Source organism: Myripristis murdjan, chromosome 9 (assembly GCF_902150065.1).
Source record: "Myripristis murdjan chromosome 9, fMyrMur1.1, whole genome shotgun sequence".
Classification (NCBI taxonomy): Eukaryota; Metazoa; Chordata; class Actinopteri; order Holocentriformes; family Holocentridae; genus Myripristis; species Myripristis murdjan.
Window position 1 is genome coordinate 18203961 of NC_043988.1, and position 19987 is coordinate 18223947.

Here is a 19987-nt window from a genome sequence, read left to right on the forward strand (position 1 = left end):
TATGTCTGCTCTACAACTCTGAGAGCATTCATCACACAGTTAATAAATCCATCTTTGAAATATAAACTACCCTAAAGTGAAACACTGTTGATTTTATTTTTATGGGCTCATTTCTTCCTGTGAAACTTTTTTTTTTTTAATATGAGCCATAGTTATTAAATGGCTTTCATGTTGTAATTTGGGGCAAGATCCCTTTTATATGCATAGTTTGAAAGGTCATGTTGTGGTTGGTGTTTGAGTTTGGTTGAGTCTGCAAAAACTCAGTAAATGCAGATTGTAAAAGTGGTTTTCAGCTGTTATGCAATGCATGCCAATTCAATTTCTGGTGAGTGTGTTTACTCAAATACTGTTTATTCGATAATTATCTGCCTCTTATCAAAGTTGTTTCATTAAAGGAAAAAAAAAAGTAACTGAGCCCCCCGTAGTTCGCAGTGATGCATAAGACTGTTAGCTTGGTATCCGGGCAGATGTCAGTAGTGAGATTGGTCGAGGTTTTAAAATTAAGAGCATCTTGTGTGGAGTGGGGCAGGGCTATTGAATTACTTGCCTCATGACATACAATGTGCTTTATACAACTTTGCAACAGAAATAGCACCAGCACTTCTCTTTGTGAAAAGAAAACAATAACCAGTGAGGAGAAATGCATTGCATGGGGACATGGCTGTGTGGGAGAGTGTGTGTTTTAAAGGCCTGTGTTCAGCTTGATTCATGCCTGGATCTTGTTTTATTTGCCTTAGTAGGATGCCTGGTAGTAGAGTTATGAATTATCAGTGAGCTCTTTGATGCATGCATAATTCACAGATCCAATAACTGATATCTCACTCCCAGTCTCTCTCTCTTTACCCCTTCCCTCCATTATTTACTCCTCCCTACCACATGTTCACATTTACAACAAATTGTCTCCTGGCTCTTTTTTTTAGCCTCTGAAATGTCCACTGTGCAGGCTGTGACTTAGCAAACTCTCCATGACGCTGATCTGGAGACCAAGCTGCGATAAAGACCATCTCACCCCTGTGTCTGGACTCAGTCCCCTGCCCCGCTAAGCTCTGGATACCTGTCTTCAGCTTATCGTCTCTTTGCACATTTCACAGAGCATGCACACTTATCTCCAATGGTGCAAAACACAAACAAGCCGTCCACCTCGGGCCCCACGTGTGTGAGAGTGAGCACTTCATTTCTGTCGGTCAGAGGAAGCAGACAAGAGACAGGACCACGTGTTTGGGTGACATTGTCCAGATCTGAGTCATGATCGCTGGGTGCAGAAGGGGCGCTGGGGTCGCTTCTCCTCTAGACAGAACAGAGATACAGATGTAGATGCAAGAAGACACCTGTGCAGAGATCAGATGAGAAGCACAAAGGGCCATCATGGATGCCCTCACAGCTCAGAGGACAGCAGGAAGAGCAGGCATGCAACATCAAGATAATCCACGGCAGCTTAAATGGCATTCATACACACACAATAAGCTTTTTTTTTTTTTTTTTTGGCTTTACTTATTCATTAGATGCCAGCTTTCTCAGATCATGCCTGTCTGGACTTGATGCTGAAAGGTCATTTTGTCTTTTATTTTCCAAGTATGTAGAACACAATGTTGTGTAAGTTTCTGTGTGTTTCTGAGTTGTTGGTATATATGTGTTCATGTCTGCATGTGTAAGTTTGTAGGTGTTTGTCACGCCATACTTAAAGTTAGGCAGAGATTGAGATGCTGCAGATACCGCTGGCTATACATGGATTATCCCTTCAAATTCCTGCACGCAATGATAAAAGTGTCATGCATTCTGCACGCTGTATGTGCGCTCCCGGTGTGGGTGTGTTCCCCCTTTGACGCTGCATATGCACACACTCTAATTCCCCATTATTATTTTGTAAAAATGGGGGATGTTGAGCTAAACTCAGTTTATTTTCAGAGTGTGCCTAGGGAGCCTCAGAAAGCCACGTTAATCCTGTTTTTGTGTTTCTGCCGGAAGACCAAAGCGCTGTGATCTCTGCCATCTCTGTCTATTTGAGTTGTGCTGTAGGCTGTTTGGTAGTTCACGTTTAACACCGTGTAGTGTCACGATAAAGATTTCCACCATATCCTCCATGTTGTCATAACAGATTTAAGAAAAACCTCCAGATTTTTCTACCAGCGTAAAGGTCAAACTCTTTATGGATCTGTTAAGGTGTTTTGAGGTCACTGTAGACGTTGTTTCCCACTGTGGAATAGTGTCAGAGATCAATCCCCATGTTTGTTTTGTCTGTCTTCTCTCATGTTGGATGTAATTTTAACCAGAGTACTAACAGCAGCACAGTGCTGGTGACCAGAAGTATTAATGGGTCAGATTGCTCCACAGTCTGTCATGAACATTTTACAATTACATGTTTAATTAATATGCCTTCCTCTTGAAAGGCTCTCCTTATGCTGTGCGAAGTGGACGCATGACAGAGCCCTGATTAAAATCTCAATCATTTATGAATCTTGTTCTGTGTTTGTGTAACCTCCAGGAGTTGAGGTTCAGCATACCTCCATTATTGCCGGAGTTTAAGCTCAGATCCGTGTCTTACCTCCTGTAGGCCGGCCATCAATCAGCACAGTGTGGGTTAGCACTGTGCTGGATTAGTGCAGGTTTGACCCCCACCAGGTGTGTGCAACCCGTGTCACTGTCTCACTTCTCGGCCGTGGTGTCATGTTCCCCGGTGCCTCCCCAAGACTCTACCTGAGTACAGGCTCAGTGTCCCACATGCTATCACCCTGAACCCAAAAAGCCCAATCAGCTTTGATCCTGCCCTGCGGCCCCTGGAAGTAAGTGGGGTCTAATCCTCCGAAAGCCCCAGAAAGACTCAGAGGAATGCCTGGCACACAGCACACCATTCACTCAGGGATTAGACTGAAAGCAGCTCTCCTTCACACGGCCATTTACTCCACTCCACTGGTGTGTGTGTGTGTGCCCGCGCGTGTGTTGGTGTGGGGTGGGGAGGGTGCAAGAATATGTGGATGTCTTTCCTTGTGTGTGTGCATTCATGCTAAAATGCAGTGCATGTGTACCTGCACGCATGCATATATCTGTGTTCATATCGTATTTGTATGTAAAGTACCTTATATATTATATTATATAATAACACACGCCTTGGGCTGGGCAATACATCAATAATACATTGATACTGTAATCTGAGACTGGATATTGTTTGAAATCTTGCATATTGTAATATTGTGATGTGACAGAAGTGCTTCCCAGGTTTTAACGGCTACATTACAATAAAGAGATGACATTTTCTGAACTTATTAGACTGTTGTAGCTGTTCTTTTATTTATTTATACCTGCGCGGTCATCATATCCGCATTACTAATAAATACATCTCTTGTAAGTAAATATCTTAAAAACACCATTAGTTGTCCCTGCAAAATCAGCACATTTCAATGTCTGTGGATGCGTAGAGTACATGTTTCACACATCACACAGTATCCTGCTCACTTTCTACACAGAGCCGGTCTGTCAGATTGTGTCCACTATACTGCCCTCTAGCTACCAACAGTAGCCCTCCAACTCCATATTATCACATATGCTGTTGGGAAACAAGAGCTGAGTGTGTGTGTGTGTGTGTGTGTGTGTGTGTGTGTGTGTGTGTGTGTGTGTGTGTGTGTGTGTGTGTGTTCATGCATGGGTGTATTTCGACAGGTGCACAGTCGCACACCAATGTATAATGATGTGAAGACTGATGCTCAGATTTGGCTCCGAGTTGATGGTGAAGACAATGAGGCAGCAGTTTGCAGCAGACCCATCAATCTCAAGCTGAACCTGGAGTGTGGAGGGAGCGATGTTGATCCTGGCACACTGCCGCAGCTTTGAGAGTTTATCCATATGTGGCTGTTTGCCTGTATGTACAGTAATAGAGTGAGCTTTAGCCTCAGTAGGTTGATTTCATACGATCTAACTGAAGAGATGTGTGTCTGATGTCAGTTTTGGTTTATGTTTTCTTCCACTCTCTTACCTGGGAGAATTCTTTGTGACTATTTTTTCCTGAGCTTTTATGCGTTGAGATTTTACTGTGGTTTCACACTGTCAGAGGTTTTTTTTTTTTTTTTTTTTTTTTTTTTTTTTTATCTGAGGATCTGAGCCATCTGAATCAACGGCTTTGAGACCCTGCTGTCGAGTCCAGTCTGTGTCTGTTTGACTCAAGTAGGTCCACAACAGAGAACTTCTTCAAACATGCAGCATGGCAGACACCCAGAGACAGCCCACTGACTTTTATCAGCCAGTCTTCCATGTCTGCCTTTCTTTTATGCATGAGCATATCCTCTGACAGGGAACTTTTTATAGCTCTGTATACTGGCAGTGTAGATCTCATACTTCTGTATCTCTATAGTTATGTATTGCAAAAAGTAATAACATCAATTTTGGTTATCAAGGATTGACAGATTACATTATTCTCTTGGGCTTGAGAAAATGTGATGTTTAAGGAACCTTTTCAAAATGCTGTTTATCATTTCATAAACAGGTTTGCCAATCTAAAAGCAAGACTGATTGTCCTCTTTCTAGAAATGATGACACTTTGGTGATGCAGGTTTCCTCTTGACAGCGGGGATATATATCCTTTATATCTCTATAGGCTATTTACTTTGGCAGACCAGAATATTTTCACTGAAGAGTGCAGTCTCTGATGAGACTTTGCAAATCACAAAGTAAAAAGCCTTCTCACGGACTCATGTAACTGCCAGTCTCTGTTTGGTCACACCCTTGTGCCTGTCTCTCATCTGAAGGATGTGGTGAAACATTGTTCTTGAGCTGTTTCGCTGTGCTACATCTAACATTTTTCACCCTGACAAACTCTGAGTGGGGTTGAATACCTCAACAGCGAAAGATCCAAACTTATGAAGGCAAAATGGAGATTAGGGTGTTATACGAGATGTCCCAATGGAACCTGACAAATCAAATGATTTGTTATGGTGGGGAGAAATGGACATTTCTCTCTTAGAGAGGCTGAATCCTGAGAAAAACTGAAACAATAGTGAAGAAATGTTTGGCCCATTTCTTACCACACATGTCCACTTCTCTTAGTTCATTTGGGGAGTGGCAGATTAAGATAGGTTTATGGTTTTCTGTCGAAGCAGAATATCGTTGTCATAGGAGTTGGATTGGTTGCAGTTTGGCAATCATGGCTCGGCTCGGGAGGACTGCAGTTACTATCTTACAGTCATTGTATTAGACTGGAGCTTTTGTGTTTGGTTGTTGTCATGGATCCTGTTATATGGTTGTCAGAGGGGACTCCTGGTTGTTTTTGTTGTTTACATGGGTGGGTAAGGAAAAATGGGGGATATTTAAGCCTTTTTCTTAACAAGCCATATCCTCACATTTTCCCTCACACACAAATCACACCATGCTAGGGAAATTACATTTGGATGGTGTGGCAACAGGCCTCTGTGCCATAATAAGTGAGCCTTCAGACCAACCTTGGGCAAATAAACTGTGTTTTGGAATGGACATGTCCTTCAAACAGTGAGGGCAAGGGATTTACTCACCCAGCACCGACTGTATATAGCAGAAGACAAGGGGCCAGGATGTTTAGCTGAGGGTTTGTGGATTGGCCTGCTCTCTGCTTGGCTGCAGTTGTGGGCAGAGAGCTGGAGCTCTTGTCAACCTCCGTATGGTAATGAACAGGGTCAGAGTGAAGGGTCCGCTGGCCAGGAATTCAGCTGCATGTTTTACTCAGAGAGCAGCAGTGTGTAAATCGTACTTCTCCCGCCCTGCTGCCATTGCAGATGGCCGATGTAGTCGATCTTTTTTATTGTTTCAACTTGTGCATCTCATCGCTCCCTGTCATTGGGGAAATTTCTTATCCTCCTTAACTTTCTTTCTACAGAATCCACGCCAAGTTGCTGAGTCAGGGGCTTCTTGTAAATGTCAGTTGACTGAATAAACCGTATCAACCAGCATTACGGCGTCAAAGGCTAATATTATTGTTACTGTGCTGTATTCGTTTCACATTCAGAAAGCCCTATAAAGTCTAAGCTGCTTTTCAATAGCTTATTGCAGCATGCACGACATCTCAAGCTTGTGTGGTGAGAAGCAGTAAGCTGTATTATTGGGTTATTGTACATGCGTGTGTGGAGGCCAGTTGGCAGATCTAATTCAAGGCCCAGTTGTTTTTAGGGCTGTTTTGTTGTTGTCTGCGTGTGGTAGTGTTTTGGCTAAGAGGAGTGGGGTTTAATTACTGCGGTGTGTTGGGTGCGTATTATGCAGAGAGGTCACAGACAAGGCGGTCCCCTCCCTGCCACACTAAAGCAACAGCAGTGTAGCATGTGGTTTTAACCCGTCAGCTTTCGTCTATAGCTCTGGAGTCCTGTTTTCATTGGTTTCCCTGGTGACCACAGGAGAGCGGTAGACACAGAACAGGAAGGGGGAGGAGAGGGGGTACACATCATTGGACACCATGCCAGCTGACTTCTTTGAAAGGGAGAGTGTCACCAAGGAACGTGTACACAAAGACTGCTTCATGCAGGTCAGCTGGGGTCATGCATGAGGGAGCTACGTTTTACTGGGCTCCTGTGTTATTGTGTCTCTTAATAAAAGTGAAGGGTGTGAGCCTCTGCCGCATGTTTTTATGAGACACTGCTGCTTTGAAGTGGAGGAAATGTTTAAAAAGTGCCGGGTGGATTTGCATTACAGCCTATCCCAACCGCAGTGTATCTTAAACCAGTGTAGTGTAATCCAACAGATGTGAATGCCACTAATTTTAGCCACTTAACACACACCACAGCATTGTTTGTTTTCATGGCATGGAGAAAATTGTTCTCAAACACTAACAATCTTAAGGTTTTTGGTGAGGATTACTGGCATCGCAGCAAGTTAGTGAGTAATTCCATTTTTAAACTCACCTAGAAAATGCTTAGTGTCTTGTTTTCTCATGCTTGGGTGAAAACCATATTACCACTCTGGCTTTCTGTTTTGTCGCTTTGAACACACCCTGACCCACTTACTGTTGTGGGCATCCAGGACGAGCCAGCATGTTGCCAAATAGGAACACTAATAGTCACTTAGGGGTTTGATAAAAAAGACAGCTCACAACCACACACTGGACCTCAACACAAGTGGTGATGGCAAACAGTGGAGGCTGCCCTGCAGTGGTCAGTAATTAGGAGTGTAGGTGGTGAGTGATTGGGAAACAAAGCACAATTTTCGCGTAATTAGTATCTGCAAGTGCCTTGCAGGTATTCTCGGAAGTCCAGGCCAGGCCTCTGCAGGGTTTGTCTCCCCGATGAAACGTTCTGGAAAACATAAGAAGCAGAACGTTGGATGGCAGGGAGGGGAGGTTATAGGAGGTGAACACTGCATCCTGTGGAGAGGCGTCTACCCTCCAGCTGTCTGCACCCAGTGAGACCAGTCTGCTGTCCCACAGTCCTGATGGAAGCAGATGTGTTTAGGCCAGACAAACACCTCCGTCAGCAGCCAGCAGCAAACACCCCACCAGTCAGCCACACAGTCCGGCCCTGCTCTGTAATTACACACCGCCTGCTGGGGAGGGGGCAGGAGGTGTGTGTGTGTGTGTGTGTGTGTGTGTGTGTGTCTGCCCCTACCATCAGCATCACTAATGGCGTGTGCTGGGAAAACGGAGAAGGAGAGGCCTAGAGAGAGTGAGTAAGTGAGAGGGAAGGTAAGGTAGAGACAGGGGATTGCAGGGAGTGACCAGCCCTGTCTGGGACAGGGAGGTAAAGGGAGGGGGGTTGGTGGGTAAGAAACCCTCCTTTTCCTGTGTAAGATTAGAGGCTATATGTGTGTGTGCACATCTGGATGGGTTGGAGGAGCTGAAAGGACTGATGAGAGAATCGGCCAGAGCCAAAGCTGTGTATCATTTAGACAGTGTTGCTGGTTGCCCTTGCCCGGCTTCTGCACCATCAGTCCATGTGTTTGTGTTTGTGTGCATGTGTGCATGAGTGCACGTGTTAAAGAATGACAGCAATGTCTTGAACCAGATTTGTAGAGGTCAGTTACCAGGTGAGCATCTCAACACAGACCAGACTGAAGAGCGTCTGCTCTCAGCACATCAGACCGCTCCAAGTGACCTCACCAAGCTGATGGTTAAAGACCCCAGCGAGGATTCGCCTGTGGTGACTGATGGAGGTCTAGCTCTGTGGAGGGTGTGGAGCCTGCACTGCCCCGCTCTCTTGGCTAAGTGTCGGTGCTGACTGATGAGGTGAGATGTGTGTGCATGAGGTGAGAACCTCTGTGACCCTGCACACTCTCACCTCGGGGTCCTGGAGGCCATAGCGTGCTCTCATTTGGCGCTGCTCCATCCAACACTTCACGAAGGCTTGTAAACCCAAACTGAGATCGAGGCCTGTTTCTGTGCATTTGTTCTCAATGTGGTCTGAAGATAAGGATTCAGCCTTGCGTAGCATACCTTTTCTCTGGGGATCAATTAGTTTTTGACCAAGGCCTTGCTCTGCTCTCACCTGTAATTTCAGTTTAACCTGTGCAGTGGGTGGTGTGTGGGCTGCACTTATAGGTTTTTCAGGGGTGCGGGGTGACTGCAGACTAGCAGGTCCAGAGGAAGGAAATGATGAAGTGTGTCCCACCCTTTCAGTCAATCACCTAATAAAAGAAAACCTGGGACCCTGGGAAAGCACAATAAATGCTGGGGCTCACAGACAGGTTTGTATTGGCTCGGGCCATGACGGCAGAGCACCAAGCCCCGATGAGCATACTGGAGCAGCATAGGAGATGAAGGCCATGCAAGCTTAGAGAGAGAGAGAGAGAGATCGGACAGAATGAAACAACATTAGGGTCACCTCAATTTGTCCTTTTTGGAAACAAAAATAGACAAAGGAAACCGCGTGCTCAGCACATATAAGCACTGAGTAGCCACTGTGTTCAGCTTGGCTTGGCTTATTTCTAGGAGCATAGTGTGTGTGTGTGTATGTGTGAGTGTGTGTTTCTGATTGTGTGTGTTTGTCTGAAGGCAGCACAGGTCTTTAGTCTTTCTGAGGCAGAGACAAACACCTCCCCTGGCTTGTTGTCAGCACCTGGTCACTAATGATGCTGCAACGCTGAGCTCAGCTCATTGACCCGACAGAGATGGATCAGGACCTTGCACTCTGCTGTGTTTGCTAGCAGAGGTGTGTGTGTGTGTGTGTGTGTGTGTGTGTGTGTGTGTGTGTGTGTTTTGATGTTTGTGTTCATAGCTGCTGCCAGACCCAATAACTCTCCATAGGAACATCCAAGTTTGAAATGAAGCAGGGAGACTTAAGAAAGAAGTGCACTAGATAAGAGCATGTGCCATGTATTAAGGCTGAGTCCTGATCGCAGCGTTCTGGGTTCAAACCCAACCTCAGGCCCTTTGCTGCATGTCACCCCTTCTCTCTCCCCTGCCTTTCCTGTGTCTCTCTTCTGTGACTGTCAAATAAAGCAGAAAAAAAATCATTAAAAAAAAAGAAAGAGGTGCAGACACAAGTGCAAGTCCAAGCCTTCAGGCTGTGAGATACAGTCTGCTCTCACTGTCTGACCCATGATGAAATCACACTTTTTACCTCAACCTTTTATTGAGGTAATTGGGGCACTGATGCAACACAGGTCTGAGCTCACATACAGCCATCCGCCCACCACTGCAGACCATATGAGAGGACATAAAACCACTCTACACATACATAAACCTGCTGAGGGATGATCAGCAGCAACCAGCACAGCCCCAGGCCTGTCTGTCTGCAAGCTGCTGAATCTTCCTACCAAACAGAGAACAAATAAACCTCAGTAGGAAATGAGCTTAGAGGATCGTCCAGAGAATGTGGCTGAGTGCGAGATGTGCGTTAAGGGCTCTGGAGAGAGGAGAGCTATGCTGCCCTGGTTGGCAGCGCTAACTGGGCTCTTAGCATGAGGGCTCTGGTTTATTTTCTCTGGGAGAGAATCACTGAAGGACTGACCTTCACCCATTAATAATACAGCGAGTGTGGGTGTGTGTGGGTGTGTGTGTGTGTGTGTGTGTGTGTGTGTGTGGCTTGGGGCATGACAAAGAACTTGTGATAAATTACTATGCACACTCACACACACACTCACACACACACACACACACACACACACACACACACACACACACACACACACCACATACACACTTGTGGATGCACACATAAACACACATGCATGTTTGTACAGTCCTGGTTACTGTGCCCTTGGTTCTCAGTCTAATGGCTCCCAGCGTAACCCTAACCCAGCCTCCAAAAGTCAGCTTCTAGTATGCATATACCATTTTTTTTTGTATTTAAACGGTCAGTATTGTAATTATACGCTACTAATACAACTACTACGACTATAATAATTATATATTAATTCAACCTGTGTAGCACTGCTCAGTTATAGAATAAATTCTTATTGTTTTTCTTGTATGTAAGTGTGTGTATAGCTATGGATTTCATGTGTGTTTTATCTGTGTAAATGTTGACTGTCGTCAGTCACATTGAGCAAAATTTCCCCTTGGAGACAATAAAGTACACTTTGACCTTAAATATGTAATTCAACCAAACTCATATCCATCAAATCTGAGATGGATGGCACTGATGGGCCAATGTCAGGTTTTTATTTTATTTTGTTTTATTTTCTGTTATTACATATTATTTGTATGTTTGTTTGTTCATTTATTTGTTTATTTACTTACATGAGGGATAGTAATCAGTCCCCTCACCGGTCTGAAAGCAGAGAGTGATACACAGAAGAGAAAGCTGTGTCAGGATTTGATCCCAGGTCAGCTGAGCCACATGTGCAGTGCAGTGGACCTGATCTATCTGAGCATGCCCGAGTGTTTGATTTTTAATAAAAGGCTAATATCATCCTGAGATATCAACAAGCCAATATATTGCTGTAACCCCTCTCCCCTTCCACATGATTTTATGTTGGCATAGAGCTGTGATAGACCCTGCTACAGGGACCTCTTTAATGTAGTTTGATGGCAGGTGGTGGAGTTTTATTAAGGTAAGTGTAGTCCAAAATAGGAAATGTGTTTTGCGTTTTCGAGGATTATCTTCACCGCCAGGGTCCACTACCGCTACCAAATACCTTATACACATAAAATATTACGGTGCATATGATGAAGTGTAACATGAATCATCCCCCAGGCCATCTTTCACAAGCGGCTGAACACACACACACACACACACACACACAGTATTATGGATTAGGCAATAGATAACATTGTCGCTGTGGCCTTTGCTCGTCTCTGCCATCTCTTCTGGTGAGATTACTGCACAAGCACAGAGGGAACATATCAGCAGAGTGTTTGTAAACATGTCACAAAACTTTTGAGTGTGTGTGTGTGTGTGTGTGTGTGTGTGTGTGTGTGTGTGTGTGTGTGTGTGTGTGTGTGTGTGCGTGCGTGCGTGCATGAAACATGGAATGAGAGACAGAGCTGATGTCAGGACGGCCTCTGGCCCACTGAACTCTCTGCGGGAGAGACTTCTCTAATGAAGAGCACTGACTCAGTCGCTGATTAGGGCCCAATGCAACACGGGGCAAAAGGTCAAATACATTCACACGTCTCCTTGTCCCCCCCACCGGGGCAATTAGCCCAGTGAGAACAAAGAAGCAGATAACACAGAACCGTATCCATCAGGGGGCATTCATTAACTGTGGTGATGTTATTGTTGGCTGGGAGTGATGGATCATGCTCAAAACATCCAAGTCATCTCCTTTTCTTCATGTCTCGTCATAAACACGCCCATGCATTTATGCGCATTGCATGTGTGCACGCACAACGCAGGTTCTGTGCTTAACTGACAGTGTCACAGGACATTATACAGAAGAACAGACGCTTCCTGGAGTATGTCAGACTAGAGACACAGATGCAGAAAGAGAGAGAGTGTGTGTGTATAAATGATAGTTAGAGCGCTGGAGGTGTGTGTAGGAGACAGTTGTCCTGGTGCCAGAGCTGGCTTAATGTTTTATACAATAGCTTGAGTGTGGGTGAGGGGATCTTGGCACTTGAATGTTCTATAGTGTTGAGAGAAAAGAGGTGCTGTTGGGAGGGGAGGGCCGGTGGGGTGATGGATAGATTTCCTATCCAGAGCCCCTTTGTAATTGAATGCAGCCATCTACATGAGCCGTGCTCCAAAGGAAACTTCCCTGGCATGTGCATGTACACACACACACTCACACACACGTTTTCTCTTTTTCGCCATATTGCACTACAGTCTTCCCCAGGCATGCCGACTGCAGCGCGGTGAAATGTAAAGCAGAACAAAGTGTGTGTTCTTCCTTGCTCCACGCGAAGTTTACATTGTTGCTGAAATGTAGAGTAGTTTTCTACATTCTACACTACATGCCATAACATTTCAGTCTCAGGTCTTACATGGTTTAAATCCGTCTACACTCATAATCCTCTGAGAAATACCCTGAACCCAAAACACTGAAATCATGAGCGCAGAGGTTGAGGGGGGAATTATTGGAGCGGTCTCAGTTTACCCTGAGCCATGTGGTGTGTGTACTTTTCATACTCTTCCTTTGCCCTCTCTCTCCCTCCTCCTTGGGTGATCACTCAACCCGTTATGCTTTCCTGTCTTGAGTTCCTTAACGTTTATTTCCCTTCATGACCGTAAGCTCCCCGTTTTCTCTCTCTGCGTCTATAGTCGATACAGAGACATCATGAGATTCAATCTTATAATAAGTGAAGGTGTGAGTGTGTGAGCTGGAAAGCTGGTTTAAGAAGAATACTGGTCTCCTCCTCCAGCGTACGGCCGCAGGTGCTGTTTCATGGCTTCCTTGAGTATAGCACTTGGCTTTGGCTGCGGCTGCTGGCCACTGAATGGAAAGACGCACTTCCTGGTCACTAATGAGGTGCTGAACCCAGCCTCTTGTTTGTATCAGGAGCACCTGGGCTGACCAGAGCCAGACCAGGCCAGACAAAGGAGTCAGTCTTGCATTTCCACAACGGTCTGCCCATTCAAAACATCCCAAACGCAAGGACACAAACTCCCACACTTCATAAAATGATGGCAAGAGAGAATGTGCACCGAGACTGCCCATTCTCTCAGCACAAGGGAACTATTGTTTGTCTTTACCGCCCTTTCTCGCAGGCTTTGCGCTTTTTATATGTCATAAAAAACAAGGCAAAAGGAAAACAGGTTGGCTAAGAATACCTTGTGTTTTAGCTTGTTTCTCATAAATATAACCTTTTGTGACATTCATGGATTGATTTTAGGAAAGCATGGTGCATGGTCTTTGTATTGTGTTTATATAACAGAGTCAAAAGCTATAACTGTCCCTGGCAGTTTGCAGTTGTGTCCCCTTTACCCTTCCCTTCCTGGTTGTCCACCCATTCTGGCTGATAGCAAGAAGCTCACTTGCAGGGAAAACAAGCCACTGTCAACTCCACAGACAGGAGCACCCAGGAAGAGCGCCTCCATACAGCCACACAATTTACAAAACACAATCGGTGTGACTGCCAAATCATTGCAATGATGCCAAAATATCAACTGGAAAATGTCAAAATGACATATTGACACCCGTGGCCTACGAGTTAGTATACAAACTAGATGAATGGAGCATTAGGGAGGAGGTGTTTTGTTTTCGTGTGACTGTTGCAGCAGTGTAAAGCTGCTGCTGTCTGTCTGGACTCCTGACTGCTCACCACAGTCATGGCCTCTGGTTGCTTTGTATGCCAGAAAAGCATTATGACCACATTCCCTCTATGTCATCTGTCATCCACTGATCCCATGCACTTTCATCTCCTGATTTCTTTTTTTTTTTATCTTCGTGAATTTCCTCAGAAAGTCGAAGAGCATTTACCTACCATGAATATTTGTAGACAGTTATTTAGTTAGGGCATGGGTCAAGGAATGATTTTTTAGAATCTGCTAGGAATAGGAAACTCAAATTTTGCTTTTTAGATGATTATCTCTTTTCAACCATAACTGTGAAAGTAACAGAGATAAACGTTTGATTCTATATCTTGAAAGTAGAAGCAGGATCAAGAAATCAATTCAACGTTTACATGATAGGAATGATGTCTTTTTTTGTAACAGCAAGTTCTTTGTGCTTATTAAGTATTTTCTTGTTCTCTTATGTCACAGATGCAGGCAACCAGCTTGTGGCTCAGGAGGCACTGAGGAAGCCATCCACACTGCGGCGCCCGCCTGCACGCACAGGGGAGCCAGCATCTAGTAAGCGCTGCAAATTTATTACTGCTCCTACTACCTTTAGCAAGGGCCCAGGCCTAGATCGTGTTTAAATCTAGGATTTAGGAGGATAAAAAATATTGCTCTGTTTTCTAGGTTGTCTGAACTGCACTCGCATCACTGCTCTGAGTGACCGGCTGAGCTCACTAGAGGCGAAGGTATGGATACGGAGTCTGTGCTCACTTACAGCCAAGATCCCTATGAGTCAGCTAGACATATGATGGGCTCACATGAAACACAAGTGTTATTGGTTTGTGTCCCTTTCCATCAGGTGCAGTTACTCACTGCTCCGGCCTCCATGTCACATCGTCACCTACAAGGTAAAGGGGCAGCTGCACCCGAGACCTCCTTACTGATGGGTGCTGTGCCCGCCCAGGGAGCGCCTGGTGAGCAGGGACCTGCAGGTAGGTACCTTAACTTTGTGTGTACATGGGCATGGGCAAGGTCTGACTTCATAAATATTGTATATTTCTGCTCAGGGGTTTTTGTTTTGATGATTGAGTCAGCAGTCATTCACAGCTTCCTCCATTAGCAGTAATTCTTTTTCTGCTCTCTACCTGCTCACCTTTGCTCATATCCTATTTCCTCCACTACGCACACTCCCATTTCCTTTTGCAGAAGCAAGACTCCAGTTGTCTGTGCTGCTCACTTTCAGTGCTCTGTGGCTGTGTGGAAAGGGAACACTTTAGGGCATGAAAGCCCTCTCCTTCCCTGGAGCAGAGCCCAGCACTGGCTGCAGCTAAAAAGACTAAGTGCTCTGCTGCACTGTCAGACCAACTTTCAGACGTGTATCAGTTTACATCCAGTTATGCTAAAATCTGCTTTAGCCACAAGTTGTCCCTAGTTAAGCCAGTCTCTGCCTTGGCCTATAGTGACCAGTGATGTGCATCATGATAAACACAGCAGAATGGCTCCGCCACTTCCCTAAATGGAGCTGCTATTTGTTGTTGATATCCCAGAAATGATATGAGACACAGTCATTACTCTCAGAAGAGTTTGTGCTGTACTGGAAAAGTATGGTTTTTAGTCTATCATAGCAAGGGAGAGCCGTTCTAACACCCCTGTGGCCATAGCTCAGTGATTAGGTTGTCACCAAAGCCAAACCCACAGCAGCACTGGCCTGTTGCACTGCTATTGGTGACCCATGACATCTGAAATCACTCAAGCTGTTATCACCCTTACAACTCTGTGTTTTGTAAGAAAAATTCACATCAGTGCTTACCTAGAAATTTATGATCACGATAAGCCTTGTTGCTTTATTCTCTGGACATGGCTCAATAAAGCCATCTCCCTGCTTTCATCACAGGTCCCCAAGGTGAAAGGGGGAGAGATGGGATTCCTGGACGAGACGGTAAGTTGCAGGAATTATTTTTGCCTTTCATTGGATATGTAACTGCCTGTTTTGTATAAAGCAGTTAGGACTCTATGATTACCCCTGTCTGTTTCCTCTTCTCAGGGAAGCCAGGGTCTCGAGGGCCGCCAGGGCCCAGTGGGCCTCGGGGGGAGTCTGGGGCGAGGGGCCCATCTGGGGGCCCTGGATCCAGGGGAACCCCTGGACCGGCGGGTAAGAGACTGACTGCAACGAGCACCGTTCACAGTTCGCTGTTAACAGATGACTGAGCTGTGTGAAACAAATGAACCTTGTCTAACAAGATGTTGACACAGTTTGTCAATAAGCATGTCTTAAAAGTGTGTAGGTGTGTGTGTGTGTGTGTGTGTGTGTGTGTGTGTGTGTGTGTGTGTGCGTGCGTGTGCGTGTCTTTGGCAAACACGAGAGGGTATGTGGGGGCAGATGCATGCATGCCTTCCCTGTTAACCCATTGTCTGTAGAACAAGACTCTTTAATCACATCCTATTTACCAAAGACTTGTGGAAACAATTGTGGAAAAATCTGAGTGATCTCCCACAATAGACTGACCCATGATATCCTGTTCCCGAGTGTTTGTCGTTCTCTCAAACCGCTCAGTCATCCCACAGACCCTCCAGTGGTCAATGGAGAACGTGCCAGCAGCCCCTGAGGACAGCATGGTGATAACTTGCTGGAATTTGGGCACTTTCTTGGTTGGCTTTTTAAATCATAACTTACTAAATGCAGAGCTTCCCCATGATGGTTTTTAGCAGGCAGCCAAAACATTTGTCTTCAGACTGCATAATAACTCCCCATATGGCTCCCAACACACATTGTTGCTCATGGTGACCACCTCCAAATTGAAGCATAAATCTGGTGTATGTATTTAAAGGTAACTGGTTATGTATACATAATAAATGACCTGTTGGAAAAAGTAAATCCACAGGCAGCTGTGACTTGAATGATAATAAAATAAATGGCTATATTACTTGTCACAACATCTGCTGTAGCTGTAGGCTAAGGCTCATAGAGGGTGTGCCTCTCCTTTCGGGGTGACATTTGACCCTTGCTCTGTGCCTGCCGTCGGGTAAAGATGATATTTAGAGCAAAAGTTAAACTACAAACCCACTTTCTGAGAAGCGCCATGTGACTTCAATCTGAAATGAACATGAGCTATATATACACAGTCCTCGGTCCTTATGAATTCCATATGCCTGTGGTGTTATTGTTTTTCCTATCTCCATTACTTCATGAGTATCCACAACGAGTGCTATGTTTTGTATCCAAAGCTATGTTTTCATCATTGCCAATTTTTTTTTTTCAGTGTTAAGAGAAACATAAACACTGAGCTGGAATGTGTCTAATGTCATGCAAAATGTAGCTTAACATGTTTTGTAGCCAGAGGTTAGGTGAAGGGTGAGAGAGGAGAGAATTTATTAAGTTAAGAGAGGTGACAATGTTCAGCGTGATGAGTCATGAGTTGAAGCAGAGGGTTTGAGTTACACACACATAGCTAAAATTTAATTCATATTTTGATGCTGTGACCCTCAGGTGCTCCAGGGACACAATATTACATGAGAAAATTTGTTTGACCTGATGTTATTCTATCACCTCAACTCTGAAGGGCCACTTTGACTAGCCAGGGGTGCCACTGTGCCGTAGGATTCAGTCTCCCAGGTGGAGCCGAAGTGCAGAACCCAAAGCTTGCACTACAGCGTTTAACAAGGCTAAGTGAAAATGAAACACAGAGATGTCAAATCCAATCAGATCTGTAATAATATCTAATATTGCTGCTTTTGCCAAGACATTCATTCACAGTTTGCAAAACAGTCATTCTAACACAGGGACAGTGATTGTCAGCTACATCACCCCTCCGAACAGGAGGTAAACAGAGAGGTGGAGGATACTGGAGAAAGGTGGTGACTTTGGGGTCTGCTGTGGGGCAAGACGTGGTGGTGGTGTTGGGTGGGGGAGGTTACGGGGTTTGCTGAGCACAGTATATTACCTCAGGAGAGTACAAACAATGAGGTCAGACGTAGCTGCAGTGGGGAGGTGAGGCAGTGTGTTTGGGTTTCAGGACAGACCCAGCTGGGCCACCGGTCCTCGTCGCGTTTCAGTTTTTCTTTCTTCCAACACCAGGGAAAATGGCTGAGGGGTAGGGAGGAGGGTGTGCAGGAACGCTTTAACTTGACACGATCATGTGGACCAGTTATGGGCTGTTACTGATACAAACACAAGCACAAGTGTGTATGTAGTCAGGCAGCATTTAATTTACTATGCACCAATGCCAGTAACGCTCTCCAGAGTTTAATGATGTTTATTTGAGTGTTCCCATGTCCCTCTACAAGGTCCCAGCACTGGGCCATTAAGATCCCAACTCCTGGTAATTACAGAGAAACATCGTCTGCTAGTTCACACACACACACACACACACACACACACACACACACACACACACACACACACACACCATCTATCCTACAGTTGATATTACTCCACACATGCTAATTCACAGAGGTCAGAGGTCTGCTGCCAAATACTGACATGATGCACGGTGCAGCATTTTCTCTCCTTGTCCCTCCTCATTGTCTGTCATCCTCTGTCCTCGCAGTCTTGGATGCTCACAACATTCCTCTTTAAAATCTCCTGAATAATTGTTACAAAGTGCACACAGATGTGAGGCCCTTAATAGCTCCCCTGGATCCTACAAAGTGATGCATAACATGATGAGGGAAGCGATGGATGATTTCACTGAGGTGTCACAACACCAAAAAAAAAAGGGAGAATGGCTCAAAGTTTTAGCATTTATGGATCCACTGCTGATTCTTGCTTTTGAATTGTTTCCCTTGTGCTGACAATTTCAATTCTCACAATTCTCTATCATGTCACCTCTCAGGACCTCGTGGGCCACCAGGACTCCCAGGAGAAAGGGGTCTGCCAGGCCTTCCTGGACCTCCAGGGCCTCCTGGCCCCCCAGCGCCAGCCAGTGCCCGCATCCCAGAACCAGATCTCGGTAAGAACCGGGGGCGGCTGCTATCTCACTCCATCACATCAGATAAATCCCACACCAAATAGTTGAAAATACTCTCTGTATTTACTGTTGTACTTCCCACTCCTACTCCTACTCAAAAAAGTGGAATAAGCATATAATTCAAAGATTGAATCTACGTGGTTCTCATCTTTGCATCAGTGTTGAGGACTGTTTAGACTCAACTGACAAAAAATGTTGGAATGAGCATGAAATTTAATTTTTGAGTCTACATGGGTTTCATCTTCAACTGGATGCACCGATAAATCACATGCTTATCCCATGTTTTTTTTGTCAGTTGACAAAATAGTCCTCATTTCAGTCTTAGTGCCGTATTTTTGTTGTCTTTTTCATTTTGATATCATTCATTTTGCCCTTTTCTGGGTTTGTATAAGAGTGCATGACCGTTCTGGCACAGCTCATGAATTTTCACACCCCGATATTATGGACTTGGAACTCCTCCCAAAGGTGAAAATCCAGATGGATAGTCAGACAACCACCCCCTAACCCCTCCTCCTCACATTAGGTGGTCTCTTTGTGGGCCAAACCAAAGGATGTGACCTCAGTCCAAACAGAATCAATTTGCCATGAGCCCCAACATTAGTCAAACAGCATCTGCTTGTACACTAGTTTAGTAAGATACCAGCTGGAGACTTTTGTTTTCAAGTCAGGTGATGCAGGATTTGTTATCGTTTTGCTTGATACCTCTGAGTGCTGTAAATGATATGCATGTGTCCTGAGTGGCCTCACAGACACAGTATGTTCCCTTGTCCTGCAGGGGAACGCTTCATATTGTTTATGCAAGTTTCAGGTGGAATGAAAACAAGAGAGACACAGGGAATGTAAGCAGAGAGAAACCGTCAGGCTCACAGTAAAGTACCAGTGGTGGATATTGTGTTTTAACTGGTACTCGCTCCCTGATGTCTGTGGCTGCCAAGCAGAACAGAATCAAAGATCATTCAGTGAAGATAGCGATGGGCTGAGTCTGGGATCGACACAAGCCTCACATGCTGGGATAAGAACCTGTCCTCCACTGATGTCACTCAACAGCTTCCAGATGTAGGCAGCTAAGACAACTGAGCTGGGGGGAGGTGGAGGGGCTTGTACCGGCTCCTTCAAGGTCAAAGCATAAGCACTGTTGGTATGTGGATACCGCAGTATAATAAAGTATGCAGCACACAGAGTTGGCCTGTACAGATTTGTAGGTTTTAGGTTCACATGTGGTGAAAGCTGTGGGTAAATTGAGGTTGGCACGATGAATACTGAGACTGTGAGCCATTTATTTCACATCAAAGTAACAGCGGGGAACACAGGGGTTCTCTGCTGAGCTTCCTTTGTAAAACACTGGCTTATTTGCCTTTTACTTCTGCATCAGGAGGTTGGAATTCCCTTCTGCAGAATAGGACTCTGTCCCTTGACCTGCAGACCAAATGCCAGGAGGTGAGGAGCATATCTGTGTCCAACCCAGAGGCCTGTTAG

At 45.1% G+C, this 19987-nt stretch overlaps 1 protein-coding gene across 2 annotated transcripts in view; it reads left to right on the forward strand.

Moving 5' to 3' along the window:
* Positions 1 to 19987, forward strand: part of emid1 (EMI domain containing 1) — a 52991-nt gene that overhangs the window by 25700 nt on the left and 7304 nt on the right. For both annotated transcript variants that reach the window (XM_030060617.1, XM_030060616.1), the window contains exons 4-9: positions 14028 to 14117; positions 14229 to 14290; positions 14404 to 14536; positions 15439 to 15483; positions 15589 to 15696; positions 18377 to 18493. In XM_030060617.1, the coding sequence (XP_029916477.1) occupies positions 14028 to 14117; positions 14229 to 14290; positions 14404 to 14536; positions 15439 to 15483; positions 15589 to 15696; positions 18377 to 18493 (555 nt within the window). The remainder of the gene's footprint in view (positions 1 to 14027; positions 14118 to 14228; positions 14291 to 14403; positions 14537 to 15438; positions 15484 to 15588; positions 15697 to 18376; positions 18494 to 19987) is intronic.